The 22,816-nt window shown below is 32.3% G+C and overlaps 2 protein-coding genes and 1 pseudogene across 3 annotated transcripts; 1 reads left to right on the top strand and 2 right to left on the bottom strand.

Annotated features, from left to right (window-relative positions):
- Positions 1-1,378: 1,378 nt before the first annotated feature.
- LOC128180248 (uncharacterized) lies at positions 1,379-8,433 on the bottom strand (annotated as a pseudogene).
- Positions 8,434-10,446: 2,013 nt separating this feature from the next.
- On the bottom strand, positions 10,447-16,221 carry LOC128182362 (uncharacterized). 2 transcript variants are annotated; one of them, XM_052850961.1, is made up of 6 exons: positions 16,141-16,221; positions 15,436-15,530; positions 14,830-15,163; positions 14,194-14,400; positions 12,849-13,255; positions 10,447-12,303 (listed from the first exon to the last, which is right to left on the bottom strand). In XM_052850961.1, exons 2-6 carry the CDS (start codon positions 15,528-15,530, stop codon positions 12,117-12,119), a joined length of 1,230 nt encoding a protein of 409 aa, XP_052706921.1. In that variant the 5' UTR covers positions 16,141-16,221; the 3' UTR covers positions 10,447-12,116. The 2 variants fall into 2 exon arrangements, with proteins under 2 accessions (XP_052706921.1, XP_052706922.1); XM_052850962.1 differs by having other exon boundaries at positions 16,042-16,176.
- A 192-nt stretch (positions 16,222-16,413) lies between these two features.
- Positions 16,414-22,588, top strand: LOC128181803 (schlafen family member 13-like). Its single transcript, XM_052850339.1, is given in 7 exon segments — positions 16,414-16,760; positions 17,210-17,904; positions 18,202-18,320; positions 18,961-19,114; positions 19,476-19,589; positions 19,901-20,633; positions 21,069-22,588. Coding segments are annotated over 7 exon segments (2,742 nt in total). The 5' UTR covers positions 16,414-16,698; the 3' UTR covers positions 21,934-22,588.
- Positions 22,589-22,816: the final 228 nt, after the last annotated feature.

The following is a 22,816-nucleotide window of genomic DNA, read 5'->3' as shown; positions in this document are numbered from 1 at the left end:
AATATTGACAGTTTTCCAGAAATTGTCAGATCATTTATAATTTGATCGTCATTGTCGATTGTACTGGACTTTATGTAACAAAATTGATTCATAGTGTTATCATGGACACGAATAAAGACACTGGAAGATGTCTATTATTACATGAACTTACTTTATCTACATGTACATAATATTTAATTTGTTTCATTATTTACCTTCTTTTATATATGTATTTTGTAAAATAAGTGCATCAAAATGTACTTATATGTCTTGAGTGTTTTATTAGCTTTATTTTACATTTCTAGGGTACAACAGCAAAGATTTTGAAAGAAAATAAAATGGTCGTTTTAATAAAAATATACATTTATTTTCTAAACATTTATTAAAAATGCACTATATTGACCTGAAGGTAAGATGCGGTATAATGGGATTTCACTATTATTTCCGATCCTAGTCACAAGTGTTTTGAACTTTGTGTACATATGGCGGCACACTTTTAAAAATACTCAATTTTCAAAGTGTGTTTTTAGTGTAAATCAACAATGTGTATCATTAAGACACTTAATGCGCTCAGAAAAAGTAAATGTGTATTTCTGTTTGAGTTTCTAGCAAGTCTGGAAAATATGAACGATTATTTCACATCTTCATTCATTTTAAATCTATTTTTTATTTTTTTTTAAATCAGTTAAAACAATTAGAACCATATGCATATTTTAATCACAAATACATATACATTTTTCATGTTGTGTCATATAACTTGAATGAATTAGGAAGGTCCCCACTCACAGTTTTTCTTCCCTACCTTATTATATATAGCGTCCTGTTCACTATATCAATGGTATTTCACTATTTTTATTTTATTGTTCCACATAGAATTTTATAAATACGATTTCAAAAACCATTTTTTGATAACAAACCAATCTCTAAAACTTTGAAAAACCTTAGATCCAAATGCTACGTCATCACCGACAATTTATCAAAGAAGGGTCACATGTTTTCATAAATAATATTGCATTTTAATTAAAGTGTTAACAACAATATTAGAGCTCATAACAAAGCAAAAACTCTTTAACGATTCTTAAATATGTTAATATACTAGAAATAAAATTAGGAGATTTTTTCTTGTTTAAGAAATAAAGAATCATTCTTTGACTTTATGGGGTGTCCATTACAAGAATCATTCTTTGACTTTATGGGGTGTCCATTACAAGAATCATTCTCTGACTTTATGGGGTGTTCATTACAAGAATCATTCTTTGACTTTATGGGGTGTTCATTACAAGAACCATTCTTTGACTTTATGGGGTGTTAATTACAAGAACCACTCTTTGACTTTATGGGGTGTTTATTACAGACGGGAAAGTAATGAAATCCAATAAAAACAAAAATCACAGCAATATTCAAAACATAACTGATAACTGTGTCAGTATTTATTTCAATCATATCGACAAGATAACGCTGTGTGTCTGACAGCAAACTGACAGCAATCTTGGTTTTCGTTTGTGTGAACAGTACCCTTAATTCCTTTGTTTAACTTGAATTGATGACACTATCTAAGGCCAATCCTCACCTGATATAATCGTCCATTTCGTGCTCACAATTTAGTGTCAGCCTATTCGTTCAAAATATTTTTTTTAAAAACACCAAAGTATATAAAACCTATCTCTATGGTGCTATTCTTTAAAACTGAACTGCAAATACCTTCCTATCTTAAAACTGAAAAAAAGTTACCTAAACAAATGATGTACAACATTTTGAAGAAAATAATGTAACTGGTAATTTTTCTCTTACATTCATTAAAACAATAAATACAAATAATATACATATTTTGCATGCAAGTACAATTAAACAGCAAACTAAAAAAAATCTTATCTTCAGCAGCTGGCATTTTTTTGCGAAAAAATCAAAACTTTTCAATTCAAGCAGTATGCAAATCTATGTAAGCATGTTCGTCAATTGATATGCAAAAAAGTTACTAGCCTATCATGAAAACTCTAAGAGGAGTCATCCGAAAAAAATCAGTATACTATATACAATATAATATATACAATAAAATGCCAAGTACAGTAGCTCGTACATATATTTTTTGTATAAATTAACGCAATTCAATCCAAGTAATATGCACGTTTCATTTTTAGTTTCAATTGATTTGCAAAACAAAAAAAACACAAAAAAACTGTCTGTCTTCAAAACTGTAGGAGAAGATATCCGGATACACCTTAAAGGAGTAACGTAACCCGCCCGGTTAGAGTTTTTCCTCAGAAAACCAAGTTAATAAAATTAAAATACTATAGTGATTATTGTTTTCTTTCTGTTAAACATCTCGAATTTCTAAATTAATTTAAAACAGTTTGACGTGAGAAGTTAAATGGCAAAAAAATGCCTCAAGATTAAGCATTCTGATTATGAACATATACTGAACATTTTTGCGATTTCGCAGAATAATGTATATATATGTTGCTCAATAAAAAAGAATAGAATTTTTATTTTAAACAATCACACTCTTTAACTACTAAATTGCTGTCAGTAGTCTAGTTTCAATGCAAATACCAAATACTCAGTAAACCATGTTCTGCAATACTTAGTAACTCGAATTTTTTGGTAAATGGTAAATGCATTATTGTCTTTTTAGACATAGATCCATTCATGGTGGGCAAAATGTATTGATCATAAATATTCCACACCCTTCTTCCTTGAGAACATGTTCTCGTGTCTTCAGCTCGAATAGCTTTCTGGTTTGGTTAAAACAAAGATACAAATCTGGAAGAAAAAAAAATAAAATTATCAATTACATGGATACATTTACAGACTATGGTCATATAATCGCTTGTAGAAGTGATCTGGGTTTGTATAAGAGAACAAGACGTAATTTAATAGGCCGTGATTAATCTAACCGTTTGAAATATTGTTTTTATATCAGTAAGATACCCGTAGCATATGAATATTTTATTGATAATTTCTAAACGCTCACGCAGTTATACTTGTGTACGTACGGTTTATGAAGAAAACGAAAGTCATGATTTCACAATCTAATTTGAAACCCACATGGATTGGCAATCCAGGTAAACGGTTACTAAGTAATCAGCCAATTAAACGGTCGTAGCAACCATAGCTTTCAACAAATGCAAATGAATGAACTCACCGTCTCTCCCGCATGGTCTCAGGTAAACATCTCTCTTTATTTTCTCTTTACGAAATGTTTTAATGCTGGCCACGTCGGTATCGTTCTTAATAAAAAACAATCCGTCGTAAATTGTTAATAACAATCATTCATAACAGTACCAAGTAATTCTTATTTTTCTAATGTTTCTTATTTTAACGTGCATAACGTATATTTTATAACATGATTATCCATACATAATATTGCCTATCATTTTTTTGTTTCCAACAAAGCCATTTCATTCTAATTTTTATCTATGTGTAGATCAATGTCATAAAATGCTTAATTTACATTAGATACTTTAAAAACCTCAAATGCTATGAAAGGGGCAGGATATATATTGGATATCAATAATCAAATTTCAATAACACACATAATAGTAATCTTACGACTATGTCCAGTTGGGTCCCATTAAGGCCCAGAAATTTGGATTTGTTTTTCTGCACTTGAAAACTGTACTTTAGATAATAACCACCGTCCAACCATTTTCTCACAATGAAATGGTCTAAAAAATGAGAAATAAACGCTTTTTTATAAATACATGTAACAGTTAAATACATACAATATTTTATATTAAATTTGTTTTGTGGGTTTTTGCCTTATACATGATATAAACATTTATCTAAAGCCGTCTATGCGTAACATTTTGAAAAGGCTAACTGTTATTTGAATATTGTATTTATTTTAACTTGACAGCAAAAAGTTTATCAATATGTTTGATTTGATAAGATAGCTTGGCATAAATATAAATAAGTGAGTCTGCACTTGATGGACTTTAAACTTACATGTACAGTCCGACATGACGCTTGCAGATTGACGGAGGGTTAATTCTTCATTTCGAACAGCCAAAGATGTCGAGTCTTTTTGTGCCATCAGTACTTTCACTTTTGGTTGCATAGTCATTAGCTTCACAGAATTCTCCTTAACAATGACCTCTTCCAAAGGAGGAAAAATGTAAAAAAAAAAAAGAAAGAAAAAAAAAAAAAAAAAAAAAAAAGAAGGTAAAATCAATGTATGCATCTTAAGTTTAAAAAAAGGCACATTTATCATCAGCAATTTAATTTTGTTAGTAAAACAAATGGTGTTTTGTATTAATCTTTCAATAGCATATTATCAAAGCACAAAATTTTATTTGAAGCACGAAAAATAAAAGTTATTGTTTTGCTATACGAATTAAACATCGCATGGTATTATGTGTTATGTGGTGATAAACTCGATAAACAATTGTTTAGACTGTTCTTCCGTAATAAGAATTTGATATGGCAAGCAAAACAACTTACAATAATGGCATTGCACCATCCCAAAAAAGTAACACGGGGACAGGTCAAAATAACCGGGGGTTTTGAACTTGATTTACATTAATATCTGTATTTTTGTGAAGAGGAGAAATAAAAAATACTATAACTAAGAAAAAATCAAGTGTTGGTGCTGTTTGAATTTTGAAAAAAAAAATAGTAAAGAAACAAAAGATTATATACAAAAAAGAATGATATAGAACATAATTCCAATACTTGTTTCGAGTAATCTAGGTATTGATATATGACAAATTTAAAATGTTAACTACAATTTATAGGCGAAGTCAATTTCAAATGCATACCTTGAAAGAAAGATCATATTCGATTAAGTAATTTCTAATACGAAAAAAAGAAGAAGAAAAAAGCGGAAACTATAGATTTTAACTAATATTAACAATAGTAGTAATCGTTTTGAAAACTAATGTAGACTTTAAATGTACATGTGAAATATTATCAATTAAAACCTCTTTAGGTACTTCACTACACCGAGACTTAAATACGTTTTAAAACACTATGTCACAAAATGGCGATTTAAATGTTTTTAAACTGTTTGTATCAATCGATTTATAGATGTATATCGTAATAGCTCAGTGGTTAAAGTATCAGGCTTGTGAACCGCAGGTCATGAGTTCGAATCCGTCTGGGGCTTTTGTTCATGTTCATTGAATGAAATGTTTGAAAATATCATTTTTTTTTATCTGAAAGAGCACATTTTTGCCTATTTGACACATATACTTCTTATCCATCATGTTATCTATCATAATCAAGTAGTTTTCTGCTGATTTGAGAAACTATATCAAGGTGTAGTGAGGCACCTTAAGACCGTCCAAGATCACCATCGATATCTAATAAACTTATATGTTACTAACAAACCTTCTTTGGTTCCTTCCAGTAGAAATTCAATAGTTGTGAATGTTTCTGATTTTCTGTTGTATATCACCTTAGCGTAAAAAAAAATTAATTTTAAAAATCACGGTTAATTAATAGGAATTTGTCAAAACAGAAAAAAATGTTATAAAGAAAATCTTATAGTAAGACAGAGCTACTTAAAGATATTTAAAAAAAAATGTTTATGACATGTTTATCACAAAATTAAAATTACCATGGATATTTTCTCTGTCATTGGTAATGTTCGAAAGAGCGCCAAAACAACCTCATGATCATACTCGAATGATCCCAAAGTCTTCTTTCCGTTTAAACTCACTAAAATGTCTTTATCTCTAAAGAAGAAAATCAGTCATTTTATAAATCATAATGGTAATGTTGTCATTTCTAAATATTAAAAAAAATATTTTAAAAGTCAAATTTCAAAAATACAATAGCATGATAACAATTTAAAATAAAAATGATTTTTTACTCAGGGAGTTGCTAATTCTAAACAATTGTGTAAGACTATTTTGTTGAGGATGGGAGGGGGTGTATGATACCATTTCTTTTATCAAGAAACATCTTTGCTAGTTTGTTTTGCTTTTTTAAATAGCAATTTAATTCCTTTTATTATTTGACAAAATAAAGAGTCCCGGATTTCATCATGAATTTACACTTGCACCTTGGTACGTGTACATGTACATCAATCTTCAATCATCTTTTACTACATGTAAAGATTTATGATAATGGTATAACTTTAACTATTTCTCCAATGCACTGTCTTACTTGACAGAAAAGTCTTTTGCTAAGATTCCGTCTGGTTGCAGGCTGCAGAATGCGTGAAGAAAGGTTCCGTCACTCCGTGAACCCGTACAAAGGAATCCTCCAAGAGGGTCGCCCTTAACGCTGTCTTCATCAGCGTGTTTCACAAAAATTTCTGACACAAAAGGACTGTCATCCAGCTTAAGCAAAACAATACGACAAATATTTACAAGTCTACGTTTTTTTGTGTCCATCAACGTTGTGTGCTGAAAATTATTTATCTTTTTTTAATGCAATTAGTTTATATCTTGCTCATTTTGTATTCATAATTGGACACATTTTATCATATGAATGTAATTATTGGTTGTAACAGTTTAATAATTTTGTTCGTAATTACAGAAGTGTCATTGTTATTTGAGGGTGAGGGGGAGGGTAAATTTTTTTAATCGATATGAGTGAAGGACGTCGTTATGTAAAATTTCAAACGATCTGAATTGTTGTATACAGCTTTAATGCGCAATGGGTCAGTTTTGCACAATTGCACACTAAGTGTATACCTCTTTTGCCAAAGAGTTCATACATATATCTCAAAAAAAGGTATATCTTTAAAAAAAATATTTAACTACCTGTATACTGTCTTGAGTTCTTAATCTTTGGTAAAGAATTCTCACATTGTTTCCGGGGGCTGCTGAACTATCCGTCTCAGAAAACTCTACATCATTATCCCCATCTCCATTCTAAAAAGAAAATCTTAATCACAATCATTTATTTAGTCATTTTCCCTTCAGATGACAAAATTTTGCAAGTTTTAAATTTACTTATCTGGATATAAGAGCAGTATATATCTTTTTAGACAGCGATACCAATATAAAAAAGATGAAATTGGAACCACTCGTTTTGATACGTACTTTTCAAGTACGATCATTCAAACAAAATCAAAATACAGCAGCTTAAGAAATGATAAAAAAAAAATGGTTATTTGATGTTTTGTGGAGGGTTGGATTAGGATTATTGTTGTTGCTTTTATTGAAAACTATAGATCTAGTCTCTTTTTACAGCGGTTGATACATGTAGTATCATTCTTATTGTATCAGAATCGTAGTGCACGAATGCATCCCTTACTAATCTAAGAGGGTTTGATGTTTGTGACCATTTTTAGACTGTATTGATCTCCTTTGGAAGAAGAGCTAAATATAAAAATGCCAAAATTAAAAAGATAAAATGTATGGATTGTTATCTTTTCTAATTAATTATTTAAAGTTACACAAATTATATTTGAATTTAATAATTTTAGCTACATCTGACGGTTTTTTGTTGCCAATCCAGCCTCTTCAAATGGTTCTTCATCGGTTAAGACGCATCGGTTATGATAGTTAACTGCAGAAGCAAGTAACAAAAATGTTGGTCAAAATAATACAAGTAAGCAAGAAATATTGTGGTGTCACTACACAAAGTTTCAGAGATGTAGCTTTAAATACAAATGTATTGATGAAAAATGAATTATTGTTAAAAGAACAAAAACAACACACACAAAAAAACCCCTAAAAAATGTCTGTCCTACATGTAGCTGCTGTGGTGGAATGAACAATTAGTTAAATTGTCCGTAGTGACATTAATAAGTGAGTAATAATGTTTTATGCAAACCACAGTGAATGATTTGGATTGAACATGGGGAATCAAGCCATCCGCTTCAATATCATCCATTTTTTTGTTATCTCCATTGGTATACATCTACGATAAAAAAAAATTTATATATCATTTAATGTCTTAAGCTTGTAGAGACAGAAAAAAAAATAAAGCTTAGCCCCAAAATTCGATTACGGTATCTTTGCCCTGAGACCATAAAACTAAGAAGGAATAGCAGTAGATTTTTGAACGAACTCGCATTGACCACTGCACCAGGGACTTAAGTCGGGGCATTATATAATAGTACACGTACTGGAATAAAAATAAATCACTAGTTTTGAATGTTGTAATACTGTGCAAATCTAGAATTAGAAATAGGGTGGATAAGAAAGTCATACAAATACATCTAAAAACTTAGATAAATCTTCCGCACTTTAATATTGCACTGATATTAAATGGAGTTTGTTTAAATCTGGTTATCATGACTAAACTGATGCATAATAGATGCCACTATTCCAATTATATACTTTTTAAAAATCAATTAATACTATAGTAAGTCAACTTTATATGTGAACGATTACACAGATAGAAAATACATATAGCTGATAAATATGCTTGCCTTTATGGTGAGTGGACGTTGTTTATGAAGTAATCGGCTAAAATCTTCCTTATTGCTTTCTCTCCCTCTATCTTGATCGTCGAGAAAATCAAGTCCACGTCTTCAACATTGGCCTTTATATACATTATATAAGCATCGGTTCAAGTGGAGTACTGGTATAGGAAATAACATGCTTGTAAATACTTCGACTGAGTCATAGTTTTGGTGTACCCGTGCAGTATCTATCATGCAGCTGTTCTTCGGGGAATCTTCAAAAACTTTCTTTCCTTTCGATGCTATAGGCGCCTGACATTATATAATTTTCTCGTGATAAAAATACATACCTTTTACCTAATACATGTAATCCACTAATAGTTAGAGGGTATATATTTTTTTATTATGAAAAAAAAAATGTAACGTAAGGTGCCTGTATTCAATGCATAATTTTGCTTCTTGTATCCACCTATATGAGATATTTGTATCAACTATCCCAATTATTTTCTCGGATGGATGGAAATAGAGGAATATATTTTGAATCTTAATGGTAATGGTATTGATGGTTAGAACAGTTACAAAAATGTAGTTATTCCGTGACTTAAAAATTCTTTTGAAATTTCCAATTACGATTACTTAGAATCCGCCGAGAGTTTACTACAACACCGATTCAAGAGAATTTAGAATCCGGGTTCTCTTTTAAAAAATAGACTTGTAAAGTTGTTCCTCTACGATACGCTATACAAGATCTAAAATAAATGATCCCGCATTTCATACACTTGTACCCATAATCTTGTATTATAACAGCGTATCATTAAGGAGCGGATTTACAAGTCTAATTTTAATTAGATTGGGTTTACTTCAAGATATATCTGATGGAAGTTTATATATAGAAGACACTTTTGATAACAATGGCATATCAAATGGTCCACTGCCAAGTCTTCTTTTGATACAATCGAATTTGATTTTTTATCAAATTAGACTTGTCTTTCCGCTCATCTACGATACGTTACAGTTCTAATTCTAATTCATCACAGACGAATCTATTAACAGGTAACTCAAAGAATCAATGACCAAATCGTGACTGAATATGATGATATTGTATCATATGATTGTTCATTATATGATACAATAATGTATCATTTGTTGTGATACAATATTGAACCATTTAATATGATGCAAAATCGTACCATACAGTATGATATTGTTTTATATGATACAATATAATATCATACAACATTGCATCATATCAAATGATACAATATCATATCGTGTAATACAATAAATGTATCAAATGATTGTTCATTATATGATACGATAATGTATCATTTGATGTGATACAATATTGAACCATTTAATATGATGCAATTTTGTACCATGTAGTATGATAGTGTATTATATAATACAATAAAATATCATATAAGTGAACATTGCTTCATATAAAATGATACAATATCATATCATATAATACAATATTATATCATATGATTCAATATCATATCATTTGATATAAAACAATTATATACGATACAATATCATAATATAACATTTTACAATATCATATAATATAATAATGTTTCATGTTATACAATATCTTTTTAAGACAAAATATCAATCATATGTGATTCAATTTCATAGGAATAAGAATCACAATATACACCAACAATCGCATCTTTTAAGCAAGTTTGAGTGAGGTAGGAAAGGCTTTCAAAGCCTCCTGTATAGCAGAGATCAGGCTCTGTATCTGAAGCTAGCCTTATCTTTTAAAATCCAAATTTAAGTTACAAGAACCATCATGAAAGTTGGTCAGGACAACATTTTTTCCAACATTCAAACCTGCAATAACCTCATCGAACATCCAGAACTTATATGTCTCACCCAGATTCAGCATCCAAGCATACCATGTGTATCAGTAACATGAGATGATTCCTATATCCAAATTTGATACAGAGATTAAACGAATAATAACTAAGATTTGTCTATCAAAGGGCACCTGCTCCAAACATTTTAACCTGCTCCATCTAGCAGGCAAACTGAGAGAACTGTTATAAAGAGCAATGATGCTTATATTTAATGGTGGGGGACATTTATCATCACAGGAAAAGATGCATGTGCAAGGTCATCGAATAAACAGTATATTATTAAAAAAACACTCTGAATCAGCAAAAAATTATTCCAATTTATATTATCAAAAGAAATGACAAGAGGTCATATACATGTTCAAACACAAAACACTGTTAATTAAACTCTCATTAATCAATACACAATATGTTTGCATTCTCAAAATATACCAGATAAATCAGTTAAATACCCCGAAAATTAAATGAATTTTTAAAAAATACATATACATATAATTGTATGTAATGTAAACTGCATCACAAAAGTGAAATAAATAATAAAAAAATCAAACCAATAATATAATACGTTAAACATGACACAATTTATGGCATTTTTGCTTAAAGGGGCATGGTCACGATTTTGGTCAAAAATTATTTTTTGGATTTTAATGTTTACAATGCTTCAGTAAGGCATTTTTAATAGGCAACCAAAATTTGAGTCTCATTTGATGAGTCATAAGCGAGTTACAGAGCTTACAATTCTTCGCTTTGTAAACAAAGCGTTTGTTTACATTTTGAATGTTGAAGTGAAAATTCCAGTTTTAGACCTAAAATGAATGTGTTTATCGTTAGAAACTGTTTATTTATGCTTTAAATGAATAATAAGATAGACAAACCAGCTTTAAAAAGACTTATTACTGGTATATTGGACCTATGTAAACAAAAACAGGGCACGAGCCTTGTTTACATGACAAAGAATTGTAAGCCCTGTATCTTGCTTAAAACTCAACGACTGGCACCCAAATTTCATTAGATCATTAGAAATGCATTCCTAAAGCATTGTAAATAATAAAAACAGAAAAATAAAATTTGACCAAAATCGTGACCATGCCCCTTTAAATATACATTGAAAGAAATAGATAAGATGAGTCCTTGTGCTATTTTAGAAACTGATTATATAAAAAATGCTAAACATGACACAAATGTCAAAAATTAAAAGTCATATTTGATATGCATTTTGCCATTGAGTGTGGCTTAACCGAGTACATACAGTAATTCACTTTGCAACTGACCATGAACTTGACAAATGACCTTGACATTATAAGTGATTCAGCACATTTTAAAAGACAGCCTAGGCTTACATGAATCCAAAACAATGGCACATTGGCTAATTAATAAATGAGTATTTTTATAAAAACCCTTAAAAACATAGTTATTGCGTAATCTTTTTAAAAAAAAATTTTCAATCAAACACACACTTGAAAAAAACTCATTTATACTACTGGAAAAGGGGAAGGGCAAATCATTAATAATACATTGAAATCAATAATAGTTAAACCTAGTAAGCTCTTAAACATAGCCTTTTGTCAATTTTTAAATCATTGATATCAAATTATTACATGTAAATGTAAGGCCTAAAAAAAAAAAATGTTGTGTGTTTAGGGTAACTCTACCTAACCTACAAGCCCCGATCCTACCATTTTTAGATGTCTGTTTTTATCAGATTATGATTTTTTATATTATTTCTATTAAAAACCCATTTTTATATATGACAAAAACAAACACTCTTAGGAATCATGCATAAAAATATATGATAAAATAAAAAAAAAATCCCTATCTACCTAACCTAATTTTTTCATCAGTGTTACCCTTAACATACAAATTTTTTTTTATAGGCCTAATTGGGAAGAATATTGGCATTGTTCAGTTTGAATTCTTTGCTACCCTGGATAGCTTTTACACAAATTAACATGGCACGCATGTACACCATTTCAGTGTCAGGACTCTGTTTCTGTCGTAGACTTTCTTGAGAGCTGGTGAAGGATATTGTCAAGTTTGGAATTGATTCGTGTTTCCATTTCACTTATCTTTAGGTCAATGTGATTTAAGAGTCTCTGCTCTAGAGCGTCTAACTTAGTGTCCAGAATGTTTGGAGGTCTAACAGAAATATCAATGTCCTCACTGCTGTAAAAAAAAAAAATAATTATATGTTTTATTGCAAGTTATCTTTGGAGACGCCATCGTAAATATTAATGCGTCATTAATTTTTTATTTTAGATGTCAAGTGATTGTAAATTATTTTGATTATTGAACAGGTGCATTCATACATGTATTTTAAGAAAATTTATGCATTTATTATGAGACTTGATAATAAAGCATTAGTAGGTACATGTATATGTACATGCATATGCAAAATCACTATTGATCACTATTACTTCATTCCAAATAGTGATAATCAAAAATCAGATGTACATAATTCTTTGATTTGAAGACTTACAAATTTATAATATAATATCAGAATATCCATAGCCTCAGTCCTGGCAAGTGGCAACAGTTTAATATTGGTGATAAATATGACCTTCAACTTTCTAAATAAAAAACCTTGATGTCACTGAAAAACCTTGACCTTTAACCTACACCTGAGATTTTTACCATACACAGTACACTCACACTTTTAAGTACACGTACAGGTACCATAAATCCAAAAAATCTAATTAACTGCTACATACCTTATTTCTTCCACAGAATTTCCATTATTACTGTTCATCTGAGTATTGTCCAAATTAGGTTGTTCAACTGCTGTTCCATTCTCCTCCCTTCTGGCTTCATCACTCTCTTTGGCTTTTCTTTTCTCATCCTCCCTCATTCCTGAAACTTTGTCACAAATGTTATGTAACAATGAAAACACATCTGCAGATTCTTCGCTGTTTGAACTACTTGGACGATTTCCTGTTGCTCCCTGGGACAAACTGCTGGGATTTGAATGGCTGTGTGAAGGCCGATTCGGTAACTGACTCGACTTGACTCCCATCTGAGAGAACATAGACATTAATCCCATCATTCCAAGTGGTGACCCTGCGGACATCGGTCGCTGGCCAAGAAGATTGGACAACCCTGACATTGAGGATCTTTGATTCTGATGAGGAAAAAATAAATACATATTTAATAAGATAATCAGCACATATGTTAAACAAAGAATAATACATGTGCATGTCAAAATCTGTATCACACCCCATATCAACCCAGGACTTCAATATCAGCCCGAGGGCTGAAGTCCAGAGGGCTGATATTGGGTGAGGGTTGATTCTGGTGTGATACAGATTTTGACATATGTATTTTTGTTTTTATCATATCATTATTTAAAAAGATTTATACTTTTTTTTTTATTTTCATGGGAAAATTTCTTATTTAAAACAGCTTTATTCCAGTTTTCCCAATTCAATTTTTGACACTCAAATGTTTTGTGACGTCTATAATAAAATGTTCAATTGTCATAACGTTGAAGTTCAAACTGCAGTTTAGCACCAAAAGAGAGAAAAAGATCCAAGGTAATCCAGCTTAAGCAAAAGTGTTCCAGAAATCTGTAATATCATGGATGTGATAATGGGTGAAATATTTGGTAATGATACAGGGGATATGATAGAGGCGCATGCCACTGTTCATATCAGGGGTGCAAAAACCATGTATTCTATGCAAAGTTAATAATAAATATAAATACATGTACATGTACTTAAGATTCTTTAGTCAAGTTTAATGCAAACACAAGAAATTGATATCCATGTACGATTGCTATAAGCACTTTTCTTGAATTTTAAAATCTCAACTTTTTCATTTTTCCGACAGTTTGGAACTGTATTTTTTTTTAATTAATAACAAGAGTTTGACTTTCATATATATATTCAAATTTGATACAAAACAGTGGAATCACAGAATAAAGGACCAAAGACTGTATTATTTCATGCAACATGGTTGACATTTCTTAATTTACGAGTGGATGTATGACTTAATTCACTTTGATATAGTTGGTACTAATATTTGACTGTACAGACCGAGGAACACTGAATATATATATACCTGCTGGTACTCTTCCATTGACTGCATCAGCCCCCTGGCTCCCTCGGGGAGGTTGTCTCCAAGACTTGTGACATAACTTCTGACCTTTGACATATTAATTTGACCTATTTCACCTCCATTTCTACTGTATTCATCCTCAGGTTCTGGGTGGAGTATGAAGACAACTTTGTAAAGCTTGAGGGTACTTGTTCCCTGTAGCCTTGGAAACTGAAGAAAAAAAAACCATTTAAATTTAATTTAAATTCAATATACCGGTATACAGAATAATCAACTGTAAAATTGTATAATGATAATGTGTTAATATCACTACATGCCATAATAAACACAGGAATATACAAACTCAATTAATGGAACAGGTCTGGGACATGTGTTGGAATTTATGACTATGTAAGCAGAAAATTAGGATCTGAAAGGCTTAAACTGGCCTTGATTCAAACAAACAACAAAACTAATAATTGGCCAGTTAATTTCAATACAAGTATAACGGTAGACTGAATATCCACAAAAGTATCAAACTTAATGTGAATATTCAGACTACCAATCAAAGTCTGCAGTTATGCAAAGAAGTTGTTTGAATTATTCAGTGCATCTGCATTTGTACAAAGAAGAAAATGTCTGAATTGTTATATCACTCACCTTTATGGTCAGTCCATAACAGGTGTCCAGCGATGACCTACATCTAAACACCACCTCCGTCTCCTCTCCCCCTTCATCGTCACCCATCATCCTCACTCTCTGCCCCCGGACCGTCTTCAGATACCCCTCACTGGCATCGTAGATTTCCATCAGGCCAGCTTGACTGTACACATGCAGGCCACATATGCTGACATGGTACTGAGGTTTGCAGGTCAAGGTTACAGTACATGCCTCCTCCTCACCCTCCACCCTGGTCACCGTGAGACAGTTTTTGGGGTTCAGGTCCTGACAGAACTGGGGTCCAGACTCTGTATTGTTGTCATCAGTCTGTGAGCTGTGAATTTTCAAAATATTACAATAACAATATCGTTATAAATTAACCCCTCCTTACAACACACACACAAGAAAAACTTAAGATTGAGATTTCTATTCGACGACAAGTTTTTGTGGTTGTCAAAAACTGGTAAAAATCATACAAAACCGATGTTTTTTATGGTCATATTTACAGATATATGTAAGCATCTTTCATTTCAGAAACATGCATTGATGTTATATTAACACTGTTTCAGTATAGATCAGTTTGAAAATATATCAAGAAAGTTCTACCTTGGTTCTTGACCGAAATAGTATTCTACAACAACAGCCGGATCTTTATCAAAGTCCCAGGAGGGTAGAACCGTGCAATAGTCTATCCCTGCCATCTACAAATAAAAAAACTATGGATTTAAAAAAATAACAGCATCTTTTTGCTCATAAAAATGTTTCATTTAATTACAAGATAATTTTTATAACATTGATAAGTCATCATAATGATCTTGCATTTCCTGGTAAAACATGAAATTTACAACTGAAAAAATGCAATTATAATGAAATGAAACTCTAATATTACTGGTCATTTTTACTTGAATATTATAAGAATAGCTGAGTGAATATTTCAAAATCACTTGGTTTTAATTAACCCAAAAGCCTTCAATGAACGAAAACTTAAGTTCCTTTCTGTCTGAAAGCAAAAGCTCTCGATCAACAGCTGATTAATATAACCAGGCAGATGTACATGTACAGGTAAAATACATTTTGTACAATAGTGCAATATAGAACAACTTGTCAACAGCCGAGTTCATAATGTCTGTCTATGAAATGACTACCCCCCCCCCCCAACCTTTCAACCCTTTTGCCTCAAGGGGCGTCAGGGAAGAGGGCTCTGGGTTATACCTAAATCCCCAAATCCGACATCGCCATTACTGTAGAAAAATGTAACGGAAAAGATAATTAATAAAAACCAAATACTAAGGTTTTAGTTTTCATTTGTACCACAGAAAGAAACGCGAGCCCTCATCAATGCATTGCATGGCAAATGGCAATCACAATGTCAACAAATTGTATACATTTTCTACCTCTAAAAGCAAGAGAGTTTGGGGGAAAAATTATTGTTAAAAACAGCTTTAACTTTAAGACGTTCTCAGAAATTAGAAAATTCAGAATCAAAATATCAGCATTTCTTAATTTAGAAATTTCTTAAATGTTTATATTTTGATATAACTTTGAAATTCAGTTTATTATTAAAGAAAAAAAAATCCGATTCAATGAATACTCCATATCTATATCCGGTAAAATGTCTGCGCCCTTTCCGCTGAATTTCTTATTAGACGGTTTACAATTTTTCGACGAATCAACGTTGTGTCAGTTTTATTAGAATGTTAAGCCAATGAACAGTGAATTTATTGAACCTGATTCGCCGAAAATAATCGATAATAAACACGGAAGAATTGTGACATGTAAGATAAGATCCCCATGACATAACTTCGTCATAAGTGATGCATGTTTGTGCTATATTTCGCTTTAACTGGAATTTAGAGATGGAAATCAATTATGAGCAGGTTTAAGAGGAGGAAGACGTCAATGGGATCTTCCGGGCTTTCAACGATTGACATGTAAATATAGTATATGTATTAACATGTACACACATTATCACTGTGTATTGACATGTATTGACCAGATTGTGTTCAATTTGTTATATTATTGATACATGTATGTAAACGGATTCACAATGATAATACAGTCATGCATTTTACTGTTACATGAAGAATACTACCCCTCTGTATACAAGTTATCGATAGAAAATTTTTATATGTACATTTTTTTTTACCTTCATAATGATAAAATTTCAGTTTCTTGTGGTGAGACCACAGAAATTGTCATGTGAGTTATAAGTCCTATAAAAACTGTTTAATTTTACACTTATTGCTGAGATTAGGTATCACCTGGAACTGGTTAGGATATAGACATGTATTTGACCCCCCCCCTAAACTTCTCCTTTGGCAAAAAGTTTATATTCCTGTTGTAAAAATCTAATGCATGGGGCCATATTTTTATTTTGTAGAACATCAAATTTACATAGGTATGGAGACTGCATTCTCCATTGTAATGTCTACATCTCCAGGGGAATTCACGAACTAGACAATGATATCGTTTTGCGATATGCCTGTGCCATTGCGAACAGTGGAGGTGGAATTCTCCACATGCAGAATGTGGATTACAAGAGTGGTGTATGTTCCAAAGACTTGGATACTTGGTGGAGCGGAATGGAAATCAAACTGGCCGCCATGATCTCATCTGATGACATCTGTAACTATTTCGACATGGTGGGGAATTACGATGACGATGATCTTTATCTTTTTGTGAAAACGTCTGAGCACATTTGTACCATCAACTACCACTCGCGGCTACCAACTGACACGGCTACTCATGAAGTCAGTTACCAGTCGGTAATAAAGTTACTACAGAAGGAAGGACCTGAAAAGCCACTAGCTGCTCTTCCTCATGTACCTACGGATTACTATTATGGAATAACCCATGAGTGTCTCAAGCAAGAAACAAAACAAATTCAATTCAAACAGCTTTCTGGAAGAAATTCCAGAGATGGAAAGGGCATTCCTGAGAAAATAAAATCTTTGGTATCCAAGTACGTATCTGCGTTTGCGAACCATGAAGGGGGACACATTTATTTTGGGATTGACGATGACCAAGCTGCAGTTTATGGGGAAGATATGAGTTATCAGGACCAGGAGAGAACTGGTAGCGCTTGCATTTGCAATTTTAGTATCACATGATCCTTTTGTATTTTATGTGTCAAAATTTTTATATTTGAAACCTGTATGAAATGAAAAAGATTCTACACTTATAGCTTCAAATTAAAATCAATATTCAATAATCACAAGCCAGAAGCTTAACTGAGCTAAACTTAATGTAATTTCTTGGAGAAAAGAAAAATAATCAGGCCCTAGTACGCACTAATACACGTAGTCTATATAACATTGTATTGTATGTATATTTGAAGATTTAGGATTTTTGACTTTTGGAAATATTTTGAAGCAAAACTGGTCCAGTTGAGAATGGACGTGATAATTTGGGGGAGTTCCACATTTAGCGCCCAGAGAGGGGTACACTGGGATATCCAGTTCTTTCCTGTCCAGGATGTGCCTCCTAGAAAGGTAATCAACTAACCAGTTAATGTGAGTATAGTCCCTCAGTATGTCATCTTTCCAGCTGGTTTTACGATTGAGATTTGGAGGAAAAAGGGTCTTACCCCGGTAATTCTTTTTGACATCCCAAAGCCCTTCTTAAAACCAACGGAAAACTGTTGAAAATGTTATATATATAATCAAATCTGAAGTAACTCAAGATTTTTTGATTGATGCATGATGTTCAATAATTACATGTATTGGTATTTGTAATGTAGTATGATTTTTTTTTAATCTGAAAAGCACTTTATAAATGGTTATTTTTGTTCAGTATTATTTTTGCACATTCACACTAAGTCTTATGGTAATTATGTAAGGTTTTGTTAACGTTCTTTGATTTCCAGGCTGCGAATGATGAAGAATGTATAAGGGCAAAAATAAAACTAGGAATTGGGAAATACATGGGCATGGATCTGTTGGAAAAAGATACTTTTTAAGAATTGAATTTCAGCCATGTGATACACATTAAATGTACATACATTTATGAACAGTAAACTTGAATGGCTTCCATAACAAATAATGTCATTGAATATAAATCAACACAAAAATTTAATTACAAAATGTGCAAGATTTGAAACTCTTATTATTGAATTAATATAATGATTTTCAGAATCCTAGGTTTGTGGTGGTGGTATCAGTATGTAAGTTTCCTGGGGGTGTGTTCACGGCTACGCCAGATAGTTACTATGTCAACACTTGTAACCAGGAAGTGAAGTGCTGGTCCTTCGACCAATGGAGGAAAGCAATGCTCAATCCTTTCAGAGGTGAAATTTTGTTTTCGTAACACTGAGCAACACTGATTTCAATGTCACCATAAATTAAATGTCTCAGACAAAATTCCATGTTCTTTTTTTTCTACAAGGTATTGTGTGAATAGGAAAGGCAAAAGCCATTTAATTCAGATGAGAATAATTAATAGTGTTTTATGTACACAAGCCTTGTGTTTTATTTCAAGTACCACATATTCTCATGTAGACTTGCAAATGAGGAATGAATCTAACATATATGCATGAATGTCAGACTTCCTCATGTGCTGTGTGTATATCTAAGATATATGCAAGACATATATTACCTTGAATTTCTATGGATGATTTTATGATTTATTGTCAATGATGAATTTTTCAGATAAGCCAGAGCTACACGGCCGGTTTGTCAAGCTTCCCCTGATGGTGCCCCAGGCTCCGCTGGTATTCTCTCTAAAACATACCATCAACAGCATAAAATCCAAATTGTTGACCGGTTCGTTAATTCTAATTCTTTGTGAACAGTCCTTTTTTTTTATTTTAATGATGTCATGCTGAAGTTATAGACTTCATAAAACTTTTTAAGTCTCAAGTTTTCAATTCTCAGAGTATTTTTGCCTGAGTTTAACTGCAGATATCACGTTATCTTTTTAATGAACCAGTTTTCAAATCATGCACCAGACTTTCATTTGTGTTTTGGAGTGCAGTTAGTTTAAAACAATTCATTAATAATTGCACCCATGAATTTGATGTCTTGATTTTTCTTATTAGCTAGGCTTTTAAAAACATATATACATTGACTTGTAGAGAAATCGATGAAGCTACCACAGCCGCGCCACTTTCTGTCCTTTATCAACCACCGGGACACGAGGGACCTCATCTGCTCTGTGGTTGACCACTTCCCGGCGGGCCAACATCTGTCCCTGTTTGTCAACTGCTGGGGGCTCTCTGTTCCTTCTGCCCCAATTCCCAAGGTCATCTGTGATTTGTTTGTGGTTAGTGAGTCCAGTGGGTGTCACTTAATCACTTTCGCCAACTCAGAGTCCAGTTCTATATGGACACATGCCCAGGATGTGGCCGCACATCTCAAATACAAGATGGTGGCACTTGGGGGCTGCGTTGCAAAGTTTGGCATTGCTACACATATCATCAATGTTAAGAACTTCACAGAAGTTAAGCATGATTTGGACTGCAAATTTTATCCCTCTCATTTCGACATGACATCAGAGAAATTTGATGAGGTCATTAATTCCCTAATAGTGATAATGGCAGCATATCAGCCAGTAGATTTTACAACGCTTAACTCCAAAGATATGTCAAACATTTTGTCTTGCGACACACATTTTTTTATGCTCACATGCGATCAGTTTGAGCTGCTTTTCAGGCGTCAGTTTACCTAGGAATTATGGGTACATAGTCCACCTGGTGCAGGAAAAACTGTGGCCGCAGTACAGTTTGTGCAGGAGTTAAAGCGGCGTGGATGTCAGAGTTCAGAAATTCTTTATCTGGCTGAAAACAAGCTGCTTTGTTCTTATGTTGGGTAAGGAAATGCTAATTACAGACTGGTTGAAAATCATTGAGTAACATTACCATTGCAATTACTTTTTGGATTGGATTCAAGATTGGAATTAAGATTTTATGTGACTGTGCTAATTTAAGAGAGTACTTGAATTTCATTTTTACTTTAAAGTGTATAGACTGAAGATTTACTTTTTATTTTGTCTAAAACTTAAAGCAAACAGTCTTAACCAATAAGTGTTTATGTTTTTGATGGTTTGATCATACATGTAGTATGGTGGTTTGTTTTTTTTATATTCTTTTAATAGAACAATTTAAAATGTCATTAAAATTTCTTTGTATCAATAAGAATTTCATAGACTGTGAAGTATGGCAGTACTATGTACCAGAAACCATCACACAAAATCTATATCAATGTACTTCTACACAATTGACATTTGTTAATATCTTATTTCAGATCTTTCAACATCTGTCGGGTGGCAACACGCCTTGAATTCTTACAATCCGATAAAGATTCTTACAGCAGTGTTAGAAACGTCATAGTGGATGAGGCCCAGAATTTCAAAGACAGAGACGGTGATTGGTACAGTGCTGCCGAGCGTTTGACCAAACCACGGGAAAACTCGCAAGTACAAGCATGCACGGACAAGAATCTGACAGCTATAAATTCTGATCTCAGTTTATTAGAGAGACATGGTTTCTTCTGGGTGTTCATGGACTACTCACAGAAAGTTCACAAGTTCAGTGCCGGTCTTCCATCCATCATTGGTAAAAACAACTTCATGATGAGCGAGATCACTCGTAATTCTAAAGAAATCTTTGAGTATGCCATGCATTTCATGAACGACTCCCCGGAAGGCCAAAAAGTGCAATTACCAGATGATATGGCGGGGTTACGTGGGGATGTGGAAGTTTCACCTCACCTTGGACACAACTACAAGTCTGGACAGTCCGTCGAAATCCTGAAATGTGATAAGGAACACTTGAAAGAAAAACTCTTCCAAGTTTTATCGGGCATTATTGATAGTGGAGTCAGTGTTGATGATTTGGCTGTTCTTGTTGGTAGCAAACAGGATAAGCCGGAAGTCACTGCTAATGTGAAACCCTTGTCGCAGAAGATAGAATGCGGCCTGGAGGTAGACACTGTGAAAGAATTCAGTGGATTGGATCGAGGAACTATTATAGGGGTGGATCCAAAAGTGAACTCTGAGCATGCTGACCTTAATAAGTTCATTCTGAGTTTAGCGACCCGTGCAAGAGATAAGCTTGTCATTATTTCTACCTCTGATGACATTCAGCAGAAATTGGCCACTAAAGTCTGAAAATGCCAAAGAGGATACTTCCACTTGATAAACTTGATTGTATGTATGTGTGGGATGCATATTTTATTTCCATTTACAGAATGTTTTGATATTCAAATTAAAAAACATTTTTTTTAAATATTCAGAAATCTTCTTCTAAAAATTATACAGTTATTACCATAATTATCGAAAGATTTAGTCTTATCTGAAATTAATTATCAAGTTTATACATGAATTATTCTGCACCTTTTTCTGTGTAAAATAATTTTTTTTTAAAATGATTTTTAAGTTTTCTTTAAATCAGTGTTTCTCAGGTACCAATACACCATCTTTGCAGGTTAATTAATTTTATTGGAGCAATTTATAAATCTCTTTGGTATGTTGCATAAGATATGCCCAAAACAACAAAAGTAAAATCCCATTGATAAATCGTGTTTAAAAATAAAGTGCTCTGTTACATTTTTTTGCTCAGGAATACAAGTTGTTTAAATTGTTATTTTAATTTTCCAAATGTTAAAATTGCAACAAAGTTATATCAACTGATTATCTTGATGGCATTTTATTTGTAATATTCAAATTTTGTGACTGTAATTTAATATAAATTTTATATTGTTTTTACATTTTTACACTGTTTACATTTATAGGTGTATTTTGATGAATAAAATATTTTACAGATTAACTATATTTTTATGTATAAATTGTTAATTATTATTTGAAGTGAAAAAATAGTCTATTAATATTAATTCAAGTATTTACAAAATCTTCAGTTTTTATACAAAAGTAAAATGACTGCATGCTGAAATTCCAAAGACTGATACCTATATGTAATAAACAGTGGCGTCGGAAGCAAAGTAAAAGTGGGGGGGGGGGCTAGACTAATCCTTAGAAATCTTGACAAGCCAAA

This window comes from Crassostrea angulata, chromosome 4 (genome assembly GCF_025612915.1).
Source record: "Crassostrea angulata isolate pt1a10 chromosome 4, ASM2561291v2, whole genome shotgun sequence".
In the NCBI taxonomy this organism is placed as follows: Eukaryota; Metazoa; Mollusca; class Bivalvia; order Ostreida; family Ostreidae; genus Magallana; species Magallana angulata.
This window is presented reverse-complemented; position numbering and strand designations above follow the sequence as displayed.